Source organism: Epinephelus fuscoguttatus, linkage group LG21 (genome assembly GCF_011397635.1).
Source record: "Epinephelus fuscoguttatus linkage group LG21, E.fuscoguttatus.final_Chr_v1".
NCBI lineage: Eukaryota > Metazoa > Chordata > Actinopteri > Perciformes > Serranidae > Epinephelus > Epinephelus fuscoguttatus.
In genome coordinates, this window is record NC_064772.1 from 20,771,252 (window position 1) to 20,785,753 (window position 14,502).

Sequence of the window (14,502 nt, forward strand, 5' to 3'; positions counted from 1 at the left end):
CATAAACATGTGCTTAGTCCACCCAATGTGTTCTTGTTCAATCTAAAACACACATGTGACTCATGCAGATGTCTTAAGGTTTGGGTGTGCTTCATGGGAAAGTGCCTGTGTAAAAAAATACATTTGTTTAAGATACAGTTTAACATGTTGTCATTTTTCACCAGGGCACGAATGAAGCCTGAGGTCTTTAAACAATTTATAATGTAACGACTTAAATGTGCTCGAGTGATAGTTTTTGGTTACAAATTCATTACTTAAAAGAATACATGTTATCTTATTGCAATCTGGCTACAAAAGGCTGACTATATGTCACTTGTCATATATGTAAAATGTTTGCCGTTGTGATTATTTTTGTACTTTACTGATGGGTTACGTGGTATAAAATCCAAACATGGCAATAAAATCCTCTTAACAGCAGCCGCTCTCATCTATAAAATCACACCCCTTCAACTTCATTTCCAAGCCACAACTACACACTTCCCATTTAAGGTGTGGCCCCACACCCTGAATAATGTAGCTTTACATTTCATGGATATATAGAAGGGATCAGCTCAAGAGCAGCAGGGCTTGAATTTATATTTCAATCTCTTTAAATCCATTATATACATTAAATGTATATTTAAAGTGACCTTTAGGTTGGAAGACATTTAATTCTACACATATGTTCTGTAATGATTACATTAAACCCCCTTTTCCACCATAAGTTCTGGTTTTTCATCCTGGTTCATTAGGGATTTCTGGAACTGTGGTGCAACATCTAAAACCAGCCTGTGTTTCTCCGTTAGAATTTAACGTTAAGTTCTGTGTGATTGAATTATGTTTAACTGCACAAAGTGGTTAAAAGTATTCAAGTGTGCAATTTATCCCTGGTGAAAAACATCAATACAGCCAGTGCCTTGACAGATGTGTTTAAATTCAGAAAATAATTGTGAGTTGGTTCCCCATAATCTATGTAAAATACTGTGGTTCCTGATTTTCCACACATATAACACAAAGCACACTGCAGCTTGAATAGGGACAGTGTTATCGTAGGATCCACATAATCAATCAAGAACCTGGAGCACTGCCAACAGCTGCCATGTAGCATTTGAAACATCTTACAGCCTTCAGTTTGTCTTCTTTGCTTTTGTCCAACCCTTTTTGTTCTTCACACTGTGTGCGAGCTGAGGCTACAGTACACGCCCCTCGCCTGCAGCTATTTCACAAATCACATACCACAGAAAGAAAAGCAACACTCGCTCTTACAACAAACCAGATTCATTTATTAAGTCACCCTAAACAAAAAATGTTCCAGATTGACTCCTTAAACCATGATCTACAGTATGGTACAGTATGTTATTACATGACAGGAATGGGAACCGCATTTAGCGTTATGTTACATAATGAACCAGGATAATCTGATAAAGCTGATTTGAATTAAATGGCAGTCTGTAGACACAGACGTTTCTTTTGGGTGAGGGTCCAATTAGAAGTATACAACAGGGTCTTCGTGGGTCTTGTTGTGCTGCATATCACTCAGCTCAGGTCCTCCTCCATTACATGCCAGTGGTTTGAAAACACGGAGGTGAACATGTTCGTCTCCTCCAACATGAACCTACAAGGAAGCAAAAGTGAAGTTTTAGGTGATATTTGTCTTTCATTTTTGGTCTTGACTGATGCAAATACAGAAGTTCAATGACATGTACATTGTCAACAACCAATAGCTGCACTCCAGCACCAAATGAAGCTGCAAAGTGGGTTGACAGTAAACATGTGGGCAACTCAGAGAGGCGCAAGAACGTGTACAAGTTCTCTTGTGCTGTGGAAAAGGAGGAGAAACTATTGGACTTTTGTGTTTAATTCGGCGTGTATCTGACCCACCAACCAGCACTTACTTTAGTGAGAATCTTAATTTTGGAAACAATTTGCCTTTCATTCCCATAGCCTTCTCCCAGTAACATAGCACAGCTGGCCAATGGAAGCCAGTATGGCAGCAACATCCCAAAATGTACTCAAGTTTGTATGCAAATACAGTTTCTTTATGGATTATATTGATGCTGAATTGACAAGAATACTGTCGACATATGACGCCTTTTATCATGTGTTTCCAGAGTTGGGTGCTATGCGACATATGAATTTGCAAACACATAAGGATTTGTTAATGTCAAATTCCTAAAAGATCTTTGGCGACAGTGACCCTGCAGTCTTTGCAAAATCTTAAAATCTGTGACTAAGAACTCACATTACCTTTAGATGTGAGACAGTGTAAGAATTTAGTGTTCTAAAAGTATTTTAAGCCTTTTCAATACACTTGTCAATACCGTCAATACAGTGTGTGTGTGTGTGTGTGTGTGTGTGTGTGTGTAATAGTGGAGTAATAGTCATTTCCGGTTAATTTATTAGGACTTCGGGGCTTCCGTAGGTTGGCCAAGTGTTTTTTTATTTATTTAATTAACAATTACCTTGATGAAGTAGTTGGTCCCAGCCACAACTTGACTCGTGTAGCTCTTGGCTGTGAAAATTTCATAAGTCTTCCCTGCTTTTGCCTCCGCACTGGGCTTTACCTGAGTAACAATAACAAGATAGCATCAATGAAACACAGGCTCTGTTCACGGTGTGTGTAGTTTTGAGGTAAGAAAGTCTAAGTGTAATAATAATGTTCTTTCTCTCTCTACTTACCTCATCACACAGCTTCTGGATTTCTTCGGTGGCATCGGCTGCCGGGCCAGTCCCTCCACATAGCATAGGCATTGTTATAGCTTTTAGTCGAGAAATATAGGGAGAAAACAAATGAAACTGACACTGTTTCCGTCTCGAGACGTTCAATTTGAGTCAGAAGATCATATGACTCTGGATGTTGGATTATACCATCAGCAGGGGGGGAGTGTTTTTTGAAACGATGTCACACATCGACTACAACAACAAAAAACGTAATTGAGATGTAAACGACTGTTTAAACTACTTTTTTATTCATACAGTAAACCGTTTAAAGTATCAGAAATGAATATTTTTGAAATATAGTTTAATACATCTCCCTGCTCTCCCTCTTTACAGAGACTGTGGTTTAGTCCGGGGCGTGACTGTGTTTGGATGTGGCAACTCAGCGTCGTGTGTTAAACACTGTTGGGGATTGACAGGAATTTGCTGACTTTTTGAGGCTGGAAAAAGTTATGATAAACTTGTGGTTTCCATTTTCTGAACATTCTGAAGATGAAAGATGAGTCACGCTCTAACTAAACAGCTCTATAGGCTTTTCTGTGTACTCGTGCTTCCTCATTTAACAGTCATTCCTGCTACGCAGCAAACCCCTCTAAACAAATAAAGGCGTAGGTGAAACTCAGACAGGGTTTAAACCCTCTCTGTAGTCCTCTTGTCAACAAGTGGATTATTCATTCCCGAGCAAGGGTTAGAATTCCAAATCCAGTTTTGAAAAAACAATTTTGGCAGGTTATCTATCACCTAATGGGTCAGAGGTTGTGACTCATCCACCTGAGTATTTTTTGTTTGTTTTGTATAGGGGAGACTGGGTATGGTTGTAACAACACCTATAGCCCCATTTCTACCACACACCTCTGGTATGGTACCTTTGGAACCAAAAGTAACCCCTTCAGACATGGTACCTAGACCCTAAGTTCGCTTAAGTCCCTGTTTCCACTGAGCAGTATAGTATAGTTGTCTGAGTTGTGTCTGGGTTTGAGGCTCATGTAACCACTGTTCATACTGTGGAGAGTTTTATTAGTAAACTGTAACTATAAAATGAAAGGATGTTTTGCTGGTTCTTGTAGCAGCTGGAGTCTGAGAAAAAAGAATTCATTGGGCCGACTGCTGGCGACTTTTAAGGTGGAACGTCATCTTTTAATGTTTCTTAATGCATGACATGATGATGGGAATCATGGAGAGATGCTCTCACTGCAGCCTGTTTTATTTTGTCCTGAAAATGTCGGCGTGCAGCCTCGTTCTGTGGACGATAAATGAGGCGCAGACTTCCATCTGTGTCACTGGTAATGAGGAAATACAGTGAGTGCTGGATGGAGCAGTGAGTGACAACCCCACCCACATTTAAGAGAACTGTTTGCTGTGGAAACGCCAGGGTCTAGGTGCGATGTGTGAAGGGTTAATTTTGGTTCCAGAGGTACCATACCCAAAGTGTAACTAATGTATGTAAAACTCACCACGGTGTGAACAGTGGTTACATGAGCCTCAAAACCAGCCATAACTCAGCCCTGAGCAGAGTGACCATCCTCTATTGACCAATCAACAGACTGCAGTGTTCACAGCTCCACCTTTTAGTACCAGATCTGCGTGCTAGGTACCCCAACAGAGGGGGGACCTAAAATGGGGACGATATGGAACAGTTCTGGTGGTACCATCCACAACTTTTCACAGTGGAAATGGAACAAAAGCGTACCAAAGTGAGCTGTACCGTACTGCTCAGTGAAAACAAGGCTTTTGAGTCATGTAAAAGGCCTCCGTTTATTGTGTGACCTTGCATGTGAAATTTCATAGCTGTGTGAAGAACTGTGCAGATTTTAAGTTGGTATCTTGTATTACACTAGTCTCAAGGTTAAAATGTGAGGAATTTCATCTTTGCTCATTTTAAATCACTGTTGTTAGAACTAATAAACAATGGCGGTCAGGGATGGGGATGGTTGTTACACATTTTAAAGGAATGTTACAACTAACCCAACGACAAACACATGCTCTCTCTCTTTTTTTTTGGGCAGGCCAGTAGAGTTGAAGAGACAAAACTGATAGGTGTGTGCTTGCACATCTAACTGCAAAGCAAATAGCACAGCTATAAAGCTAACTATAAAGCTGTCTGTCTGTCTGACCTTTATCTACTTCACACGTGGCAGGTGTATTGCTGGGCACCTAAAGTTATGTTTACATGCTACCCCTGGGACAGATAATTTGTCATCACAACATCTCTTTCCATAAAGCTGGATGTCCCAAAACTTCTAAAAATGTATTATTCTTGTTATTCTTGTTATTGTTATTCTGGACAGTGGTTTGACCGTGGAGCAACATGTAAAGAATGTTGTCCAGTCTTGTTTTTACCAGCTGAGGAATATCTCCAAATAACTTTGATGTAACTATAGGTGAACTTTAATAATGAAGCTCACAGTCAATGTGGCTTTTATTACACTCAGGGTCACTAACAGCAATTTTATAAAAGCAGTTACAAGTTAAAGCATCTTGCTGCAGGGGTGTGGCGCACCAGTCGGCTGGCCTATGCACCAGGAAGTATACAATCAGTGGACAAACCCTTTTTCCCCCAACAGAAAAACACTTAAACTACTACCAGTGCCACAGCAAACCTAAAATTATACCACCACACCTCAACAGGTGAACTCCTACTGCACCAGCTGCTCCCATGACCAGAGGCCAACACCAGCTGCAGCACTAAAAAAGATAAAACAATAAAATAAATGATTATGTTCAATCTATAAGGACAGAGAAACACTTTAAAATGAACAATGTAAAGTAAATGGCAACTAGCACTTTGCCTGAGAATTTAACGCAGCATATTAGTCTCAGTGTAACCACACGCAAACACAGTTTAGTATTAACATTCACATCTTGCTACTGTCACAGCTCCTGGGCTGTAAAACAATTGTTGGCAGACCCACAGAGGTGTCATCAGCTTTGTTTGGTGAAATCTAATGGACAAAGTCCCGTTGGCTCTTTAACAAAAGAACCATGGCGTCAACTTCTGTGTTGGCCTCCAATAAACGTCATCCCTACTGCACTGTTTATTGCGCTCTTTGCATCTTTGCACAGTCAGCTGGGGAATGACTGTCATGGCACTGTAGCTGTCATTTTTACCATTAGGAGCTGTACACATGCTGCGTCTTTAATGGCCTGGAAAATGCAAGGTTGGACGCTTGGTGCTACTCTTGTGCCTAATTTGTGCCAGCTTTCAAGGGTGTGGAGGCAGGTTGCATCTGAGGTTGCTAAGCAACCATAACCAGCACGGATTTGTAGCCAACTTACCAGGAATCCTGAGTGCAGAGCTGATCTTCCTCCAGGTGTTTTGTAAGTGTGTTGTAAGCCAAAAATATTGTCAGTGGGACAGATGTAACAGTCTGGGTAGAACTGCACTAAAAGGATCGACTTCTTCTTCATATTTACACCAGACTGATATTAACAGAAGATGAGGTGATTGGTTGTTCCTCGTCATATGACATGCGGTGTGGACCAAAAGTTGAACTTGTTTATCTCAGGGTGCAGCCATCACGCCGTGAAAAAAAGGTGCTTGGGAAAAGGTGAGCCCCGTGATGGTGTCGCATCTGCCTTGCTTCTGCATTGAACAATGAATTTGAATTTGACAGTGCATAAAACACGTCATGTGTATGGCCTCTTATATAGTATAGTTGTGACATCACAACTTCAGAGCGGTCCTGACGGCTTGTTTAAAGGCAATGGTCACATATTATCAGAACACGGACATGGACTGCGTGCATTTGTCTGTGGATTGAGCATTTTGATACTTTCACAATATTTATATAGCACCTATACCTGTTGATAAAAGAAAAAGACATGGAAATCTGACTTTTTGCAATATGGGACCTTTAAATTTTAATGTACGTTTTGAAAACATGCAGAGAATATGATTATTTTGATGCTAAAATCAGCATTATGGGTACATTTTAGGCAAACCAAGGGAAATATGGCCTCTACTGCTGCAAAACATCAACATGATAATAAAATTAAAAGTATATATATTATTCTAATTTCTATGAATGAATGAATATTTTTTTATTTGGTTACATACATCTGGAAAAACAAAAATTATTTCACACAAATTTGCTCACAGTCAGTAACCGAAAAACGAATAAGCTGAAACCTCAGGCTGATTTATGCCTATCCTATATTAACCAAAGCAAAACCCAGAACATCAGCAATACCAAAGAAAGGAAATAAACTCAATTCTTTTCAATTCTGATCATTTTACATTGTAATCCGTAATCACTTTACATTTTAAGGCTTTTTTAGATACTCAAAAGAGAGCAACACAATTTGAAAACAGCACTGAGTTCATTCCATAGTTTGATTCCCAAAACTGAAACACATTTGTATTTTACACTGGTTCTCTTAACCTAAAAAAATAAGAAATGAATACAGAAAGGAAGTTTTCTGTTGACAACTTGAAAAATTAATTCTAATGTTTGTTCCTAATGTTAATGATTAGGTGATTCCCGATAACCAGCTTTATGTGAAGGGCTGTAAGCATTTCCCCAAATTTCAACACAGTAGGACACATATGGCATTACAAGTGTGTTCTATGTGTGGCTTCCAACATAGTTATTTCTAGTGTGAATAATTTGATTTAATGGGGAAAAAAATCTTGTGAACATCTGACAGGTTTTCCCCCAAATAACATAAAGTGACATGCTTCTTGTTTTCTTTTTAATGAGCACCTGTCCTGAGTCTGATGTTTAATGACCATAACATTTCCAACCTGAGGATGGCGTCAAATGCAACATTTATTGTGGTGCATTTAATTTCAGGCAGGAGAAGAAGAGGACAGACTGCCTGAGAGTCTCAGCACTCAGACGTCATGTTTGTTAGTCTCCACAGCGCACTTTTCTTCACAATGCTGCTGTCCTTTGTGCTTTCCCGAGGCTTCTGCCAGCTTGCGGCGGAAGTGAACCGCAGGTCTTGCCCGACCTTTAGCTCTGCTTTACGGGCTTTTACAACCTCAGGTCCCAAATGCGGAGAGGCATCCGACAATGGTAAAAACACATTTCCTGGTTGTATACTGTGACTGCGTCCAAGAGGGTTCACCTTTTTATGCCCTTGTAAAACTCCTATCGGCCTATTTAGTCTGCTATTATAAAAGGACTGTATGCTGGTGGTGTAATGTCAATCAAAGTGCTGTTTGAGTGCTGTTAAAAATGTTAAGTGCTCCTCTATGGCATTATCAGAGGCTGTCAGACTGAATGGCCTAGTGTGTGTGTGTGTGTGTGTGTGTGTGTGTGTGTGTGTGTGTGTGTGTGTGTGTACCTAGAGTTTTTCATGTTATTGTTTCAGAGAGTTTGGTTGACTATGGCATTTTTGTTTCAAAGGGATAACAATGGTGTGTCAGTGGGGAAAAGGTGTAGTTTATCCTCACAGTATTGCCCAGCACTGCATGCTAAGTTAACTCAGGTTACTGTTAAATCAATGGATGGTGAGTTTACAGACTTTTCACGCAACTGTAAAAGTGGCAAAGGCTTGATTTTATCTTTATACTTCAGTGTAATCTTTTATGTTTCGCTCTCAGGTTTAGTGGTGACCTACTCACAGCTGAAGACCATGCTGTCCAACAGAGACATTCAGCTGTTTGATGTGAGAAACCCGGATGAATTCCAAGCTGGACGCATTCCAGATGCTGTCAACCTCCCATGTGAGTGTTAACACATGCATAACATAGGAAGAAGAGTGGTTTCACGTGTGTTTTTACTCTTATTTCTGGGTTTGAATGTCAGTGGGCAACCTGGAGGAGTCTCTGAAGCTGTCCCCAGAGCGCTTTCAGCAGATGTTTGAAGTGAAGGCTCCTGGGAAAGATGACGACAACATCGTGTTTCACTGCAGGAGTGGGAAAAGGAGCCTCACAGCGCTGGACATTGCCCATCGGCTGGGGTTTAGCAGGTAAATTGCAGCAGATGCAGATGCACGTGAAACATCCAGCAGTCCATTTGTTACATAACCAGTTAATGAGCCAATGATTCCACTGATAAACTCAGCGTGGACCCTGCTAAACCTCTTGATGTGCTGTAGTGGAGCTTGTATCACTATAAATGGCACATTTTGTGTGTTGTTATTTAATTATTAATCAGTCCTGGATAGTACTGACACTAGAGTACGATGTCCTTGGATGCTGCTTTGATTTGTTGAATGCTGCATGACCTTTTAGTAGAAAAACAAACAACCATGATAAGAGACTGAGCTCTTCTTCTTATGCTCCTTCTTCTTCTCAGGGCGAGACATTATAAAGGAGGGTACATTGACTGGGAAGAGCAAGAAGGAAAATGAACCCGGACTGAACCGTGGTGCTTAAGTTCCAGATTTTTATTAAGAATACAGGTAGTGCAAAAAAACAAACTACAAAACATAAATCAGAGGTGTTTGTTACCCTTGAGCAACATTCAGTTGACTGCTTATAAGTTACAAATTACATTCACATTGACTGTTTCTTTATAAGTTACATATTTCATTCACATTAACTGTTACTTTATAGATTAAAAAAAACACTTTAAAGATCAAACTTCTTCGCTGTGTTACATTTTTTTAGCTACTGATTTGACTGATTTTGTAATATGCTGTGCATCCTTTTTATTCGGTGATTAATGACAAACCGGTTAATGTACAAGTGCTTAATGTTGATTAAATTATATACAAATTTCAACATGTTAGTGTACGTCTTTGTAAACCTGCAGTTCATCCCAATTCAGCACTACACACTTTTTTTTTTTTAAACAGATTTTCAGCCATAAATTTTGAAGGAATACTCCACCCCAAAATGAACATTTATATATCAATTACTCACCCTGTGCTACATTGAATTTATGAAGAAAACTGTGAACTGAGGTCAGAGAAAATTCTTCATGAGCTGAAGTCATAGAGTCTTGTGTTTAACAGCAGCATAACTATATCAAAACATCTGCTTATAAACTCTCACACAGCTCGTGCAGTATAATCCAAGTCTCATAAATCCCGTCAGACACTGAAACAGGGAACTGAGCAGAAAGTGAAAGTTTATCTATAATCTCCTCAAAGCCATTAAATGTAGAGATATCAGAGTGTGGGGGCTTTCTTGGACAGGCGCCACAAGCAGTTGGGGGTTTAGTGCCGTGCTCAAGTGCACCTAAAAGGCACCTCTTCAGCTACCAGTCCACACTCTGTACTTGAACACAAGACCCTGTGGTTCCCAAGCCAAGTCCCTGTGGATTGAGCTACTGACCTATAAAATTCTATGCAGGTTTTTATCTCTCACTCCAGACTTTAGTCCATGTCAGAATACTTTTCTTCCCAGTGGTCTGATCGGTCAGAGGTCAGAATGCTGACAGGATGTGATCAGACACTTTGAAGTTAACCTGCGGAGAAGGAGGAGGAGGAGGAGGAGGAGGAGGAGGAGGTTAACTCTTTGGTGTAAGTTACCCAGGTGATTTATAATGGTAATAGAATATCCATAAAGACGACATTTGACGCCCATTTGAACAGGTTCCGTGTTTGGCTTTGTAACAGACACTCTGATTGGTAGACACGAAACCCAGTAATACTTGAGCAATTAATAGGATTAAGAGATACAATTTCGCTGGGTTTCCCAAAGTTTGCTGAACTCGTGGGATTTTTTTTGTACCACCTGATGAGTTTGTTGTTTTTTTTTGAACAATAGAAAAATTATATATTCAAATACAGTCAAAAGTAAAATTGGTTTTAAACGGTTCTATGCCAAATCTGGTGATATGTTACTTATCTCAATAATTTGGCAAATATATTTGAACATTTGTTGTGTATCTAAAGTTCATAACATGTATATATTTGATACAAAGTATAATTTATTTTAAAAAATGAAACTCCACTTTAAAGAAATTCAAGTTTTCAAATGGTGATGACTGACTGGAAGATGAATGAAAACACACTGAAATCCATGGGTAGCCTCAGAATGTTCTATAAGGGTGCTTCTCTTAGGCGTTTTATGGGTTCCCATAAAACGGGGTAAAGAGTTAAAAAGTTGGCTCAGATTCACCAAAGTCACACAATATCTCAAACTTACTGGTTGCAGCAGTGCCAGACCAGCAGCACCCATGTTCAGAAAGGTACAATTGCTGTTTTTGTCAGTGGAGTCTGGCTTTGAAGAGGGACGCGTTTTTATTTCGCTTCGCAGTCAGACAGGACTGTCTGTTTGGGAAGTACTAATAATAGAGATAAATATCAGCTTAATACATTTTATTTATATCGTGCTTTTCAGGTTACACAAAGACACTTTACACAACTGTATAAATCAGATTTGGATTACACTGCACAAGCTGTGTGAGAGTTTGTAAACAAATGTCTTGATTTAGTTTTGCTGTTGTTTAACATAGTTACCTATGACTTCAATTCATCAAAAACTTCCTTTGTTTTTTGGATTCTTCGTTCACCATGGAGGCATGTGGGAAAAGCAAAGTTTTATTCACAAATTCAAAGTAACACAAGTAAGTTTTGATCACAAATGGTCATTTGGGGGGGTGAAAAGTTATTCTTTATCAGTTCCTCACTGTTCTTTGTGCCTTGTGTTGTTGTTTTTTGCCCATCAACTCCACACTCATTTTTACTTCTCTTTTACAGTGTGAACATGCGTACAGTCTTACAAATCAAGCTTGTGAGTTTCTGTCAGATAAATGCAGTTCAATCTTTCAACCAGTAGATGGCAGCAGAATTTCAACCAACTCTGAAAATGTTTACATCTGTTACTCTAACACTGTCCTTTATCATGATTGTAGCGATGCCCTCTCAGGCCTGGCCTTCACACCACTATTGGTCTAGACAGGTATGGATCCTGTGAGTAACAGCTCTATGAGGAGCTGTCAGGAGCCCAGTCAGCACAAGGTCTGGAGATGCCTCATTCAGAGGGAAAGCAGATCCCACTTCGCCTTCAACCTCCATCCCATTCTCTCTCAACCAGGTCATTTGCAAACATCAACAGTGCAGCATGTGTGTGTGTGTGTAAGAGCCAATGCTGTGTTTATTATCTCTGCATGAAATGAAATGATTGTGATGGTGCCCTGTGATCCACTCAGTAACCATGTACAATGAGTTTAGACGTGCCTCTATTTAAAAACCTTTATTTTGTGCACATTTAAGGCATAAATCATCACGTCAAAGAGGCAATAGCCTTTCCGGAAAACAATTACACACTTCCAGTCGCTGCCATTCATCTGGGAGAGACTGAGATTGATTTCCTGAATGTTGCATTATGTGCATAAATGAAATGCAAGGGACATCTGGATTTATCAGACATCATTTTGAGTAACTGGAGAAACCACTGTGCACTCATCCAGAGTCAAAATTTAGCACGTGTTATGGATGTCACACACCATCAAGTTTGTCAAGTCTCAGATGTATGGATTCATGCCAGCCGCGGTGTGTTTTACGATTCTCCTCAGCTTTGCAGTGCACAGGAGATATTTGCCTGCTGCTGTTGTGGAGAAGAAGGATGGCTCATATTTCCAAGGACACTTGGACACTTTAACGTTATTTAAAACACAAACGGACTGCAGGTTGGTGGTGAAAAATGATCAGTTAGGGCTGTTTGTCAGCTGCTGCGCCTACATGGAGCAGATCATCAACCTCCTGCTGCTCACTGCTTTTTGAAACTGGTCTTTACAGGAGGCTTTGTAACAAAATCCACAGTGAGTGTAGGTGCTGTGATGTGTTACATATAGAAATATCTGGAAACACGAGCCATGTAATCTTCCATTTGCCTCCCAATTGACAGATTAATGATTAAAGAACCCATGTATTAAAATACAACCAAATGCCACACAAAGGTCTATTGGATTTTCTCCACTGAAACTGGACTCCTTGCATGTTGGAATAAGTTAAAACAGCACCTTCCCATGGTGCACTTCACATTGATCGGTTTGGTCCAGATCTCATTTGTCTGGTGTGTGCTGCCCCTGCAGGGCTTATTACACTTATCTTTAAAATGCCATGTAGAAGGTAGCAAAACAAAACACATTGGCTGACTTTGTGAGGTATAAGACACAACCTGTTGGTACTTTTTACTGAATGGACACAGTTTTTTGTTCTTGTTGTGTGAAAGGGGACAGGAAAGGGACCCAGAGCCACAGTTGTGTGTCGGTCTATACATTTTTCTTTCATGCATAGACCCAGCCTGACCTCATTTCGCTCTGTGAGTTTTACTGGTCTTGTTTTATCAGGCCAACATTACGCTATTTTTGTGCGAATGTCACTTCCAGCAAAGCACGACCCAGACTAGTTCAGGGTCACGGGGAGGACTACAGCCAGGGGACAGGACTGTGGCACAATTTAAGCATATGTGATTATTTGCATCATAGAAAATTTAATTTCAACTGAATATGAGGAGAAAAAAAGCGTTTTTGTTGTAATAATCAGTCACCTTCATATGTCACGCGCAAAGGGAGACACCTGACGTCTCCACCACTACGCGCGCCTCCCCCGTGGCTGCCAAATTAGAGTGTAAGAAAAAAAAACAAAAAAGAAGCAGCTCAGCGCGTGTTAGCAACAGTCACACAGCCACGGAGCGTCGGTGGACATGTAGTAAGTGAGCGCTTCATCTGTGAGCTTTCCTTATTCACATTCGCCTGCGCGCAATGGCACCGCGCGCTCCTCCTGCTGCTCCCCCACCCCGCTCGCCTCGCTGTGCTGGACGCGATGACCGGATAACTTTTACCTCTGCAGGGATGATGCTTTCCCTCGATGGCATCTGATGAATCCTTCACTGGGAAACAGTAACAGGTATGCACGTCTGGTTACTTTATTCTGCACTGGTTGTTAAGGAAAGAAAGAAAAAACACTGAGGTGTCATTAAGTTTTTATGTTTCTGCTCCAGTGTGTGCACCTTAAATTCTTATCTGTTGCTTTTGTTTGCTAATTGTCTCACTGTGAGTGCGCTCTGATGGCTCATCATTTAGGGAAATTGTTTGACGCTTCTGTTCCTCTGTTACTGGACCATATTTGACCCCAATCTGTGGAAGCGGGATTGCGGAGCCTGATAAGAAGCTCTATCAGTGGATTTAATTGAATTCGCGATTAAGGTTTGACCTGCGTAAATGAAGCTTCCCTGGCAGCTGTAATACATTTGGAAGAAAAGGAAAACAATAGATTTTCTTTGGCTGATGCATTATTAATGTTGTTATAACTGCATTGCCTTTAGGTCTTCTTGTACATGAGGTTAAATACAGTAACCCCCCTTCTCCTCCCATAACATCCTGCCTAATGGCTTCACAGCATGCAGCAACACTGTATATGTATGTGGGCATGTGCATGTGTGTGCAGTTGAGGATGCATATCACACACTTGTAGGTCAGAGTCCTGCATGTTGGCATGAGGGAACAGAAGAGCGAAGAGGGAAATCTGTCTCAATTAGCACTTAATTTACAACATACAAACAGACCATTCACTGGAGCAGCCTTGTATCACATAATAAATGCCCTCAGATTAAAGATTCATATGTGTGTGGATGTGGTTTTATGATTTGCATTCCTTTTGAGCTGTCAGACCTGATTTTGTGTGTTTTATTTTAATAAACTCCCATTAGGAGACTTCAAGGTGATTGGTATCGGTGTTTTTTTTTTCTTTGCTTCTTCTAGTGGAGAATCATATGATACTGGAGCCACTGAGGCACTGAGTGGAATTATAGACTGGGAAATCTTTAAAAGCCTCCTGGGTTTGAGCCAGATCTAAAAATGATCCTAGTTTCTCAGTGTCTTTCTCCCTATTTCTGTCACAGGTGAAGAGAGTTGGGGAGGAGGGGTGTAGGGGGGTGGGGGGGCTGAGTAAGATGGATCA

At 40.5% G+C, this 14,502-nt stretch overlaps 3 protein-coding genes across 5 annotated transcripts in view; 2 read left to right on the forward strand and 1 right to left on the reverse strand.

Moving 5' to 3' along the window:
• Nucleotides 1-1,241: 1,241 nt before the first annotated feature.
• LOC125882197 (cystatin-B-like) lies at nucleotides 1,242-2,815 on the reverse strand. The gene is made up of 3 exons (XM_049565934.1): nucleotides 2,659-2,815; nucleotides 2,442-2,543; nucleotides 1,242-1,594 (listed from the first exon to the last, which is right to left on the reverse strand). Exons 1-3 carry the CDS (start codon nucleotides 2,728-2,730, stop codon nucleotides 1,466-1,468), a joined length of 303 nt encoding a protein of 100 aa, XP_049421891.1. The 5' UTR covers nucleotides 2,731-2,815; the 3' UTR covers nucleotides 1,242-1,465.
• A 4,684-nt stretch (nucleotides 2,816-7,499) lies between these two features.
• si:ch211-161h7.8 (thiosulfate:glutathione sulfurtransferase) lies at nucleotides 7,500-9,370 on the forward strand. The gene is made up of 4 exons (XM_049565896.1): nucleotides 7,500-7,715; nucleotides 8,246-8,368; nucleotides 8,451-8,613; nucleotides 8,943-9,370. Exons 1-4 carry the CDS (start codon nucleotides 7,541-7,543, stop codon nucleotides 8,995-8,997), a joined length of 516 nt encoding a protein of 171 aa, XP_049421853.1. The 5' UTR covers nucleotides 7,500-7,540; the 3' UTR covers nucleotides 8,998-9,370.
• Nucleotides 9,371-9,510: 140 nt separating this feature from the next.
• Nucleotides 9,511-14,502, forward strand: part of drd3 (dopamine receptor D3) — a 42,025-nt gene continuing 37,033 nt past the window's right edge. For 2 of the 3 annotated variants that reach the window (XM_049565892.1, XM_049565894.1), the window contains exon 1: nucleotides 9,511-13,449. The gene's annotated coding sequence lies outside the window, so the exon portion shown is untranslated. The remainder of the gene's footprint in view (nucleotides 13,450-14,502) is intronic. The other variant, XM_049565893.1, reaches the window with a different exon arrangement.

What these genes read in the sequence shown, in the direction of transcription:
- LOC125882197 (XM_049565934.1), bottom strand. Translation starts at nt 2,730, where the DNA reads ATGCCTATGCTATGTGGAGGGACTGGCCCGGCAGCCGATGCCACCGAA. An exon ending in TCCAGAAGCTGTGTGATGAG is followed by an intron (nt 2,544 to 2,658) that starts GTAAGTAGAGAG and finishes ATTGTTACTCAG; the next exon opens with GTAAAGCCCAGTGCGGAGGC. An exon ending in GGACCAACTACTTCATCAAG is followed by an intron (nt 1,595 to 2,441) that starts GTAATTGTTAAT and finishes GCTTCCTTGTAG; the next exon opens with GTTCATGTTGGAGGAGACGA.
- si:ch211-161h7.8 (XM_049565896.1), top strand. Translation starts at nt 7,541, where the DNA reads ATGTTTGTTAGTCTCCACAGCGCACTTTTCTTCACAATGCTGCTGTCC. An exon ending in CGGAGAGGCATCCGACAATG is followed by an intron (nt 7,716 to 8,245) that starts GTAAAAACACAT and finishes TTTCGCTCTCAG; the next exon opens with GTTTAGTGGTGACCTACTCA. An exon ending in AGATGCTGTCAACCTCCCAT is followed by an intron (nt 8,369 to 8,450) that starts GTGAGTGTTAAC and finishes TTTGAATGTCAG; the next exon opens with TGGGCAACCTGGAGGAGTCT.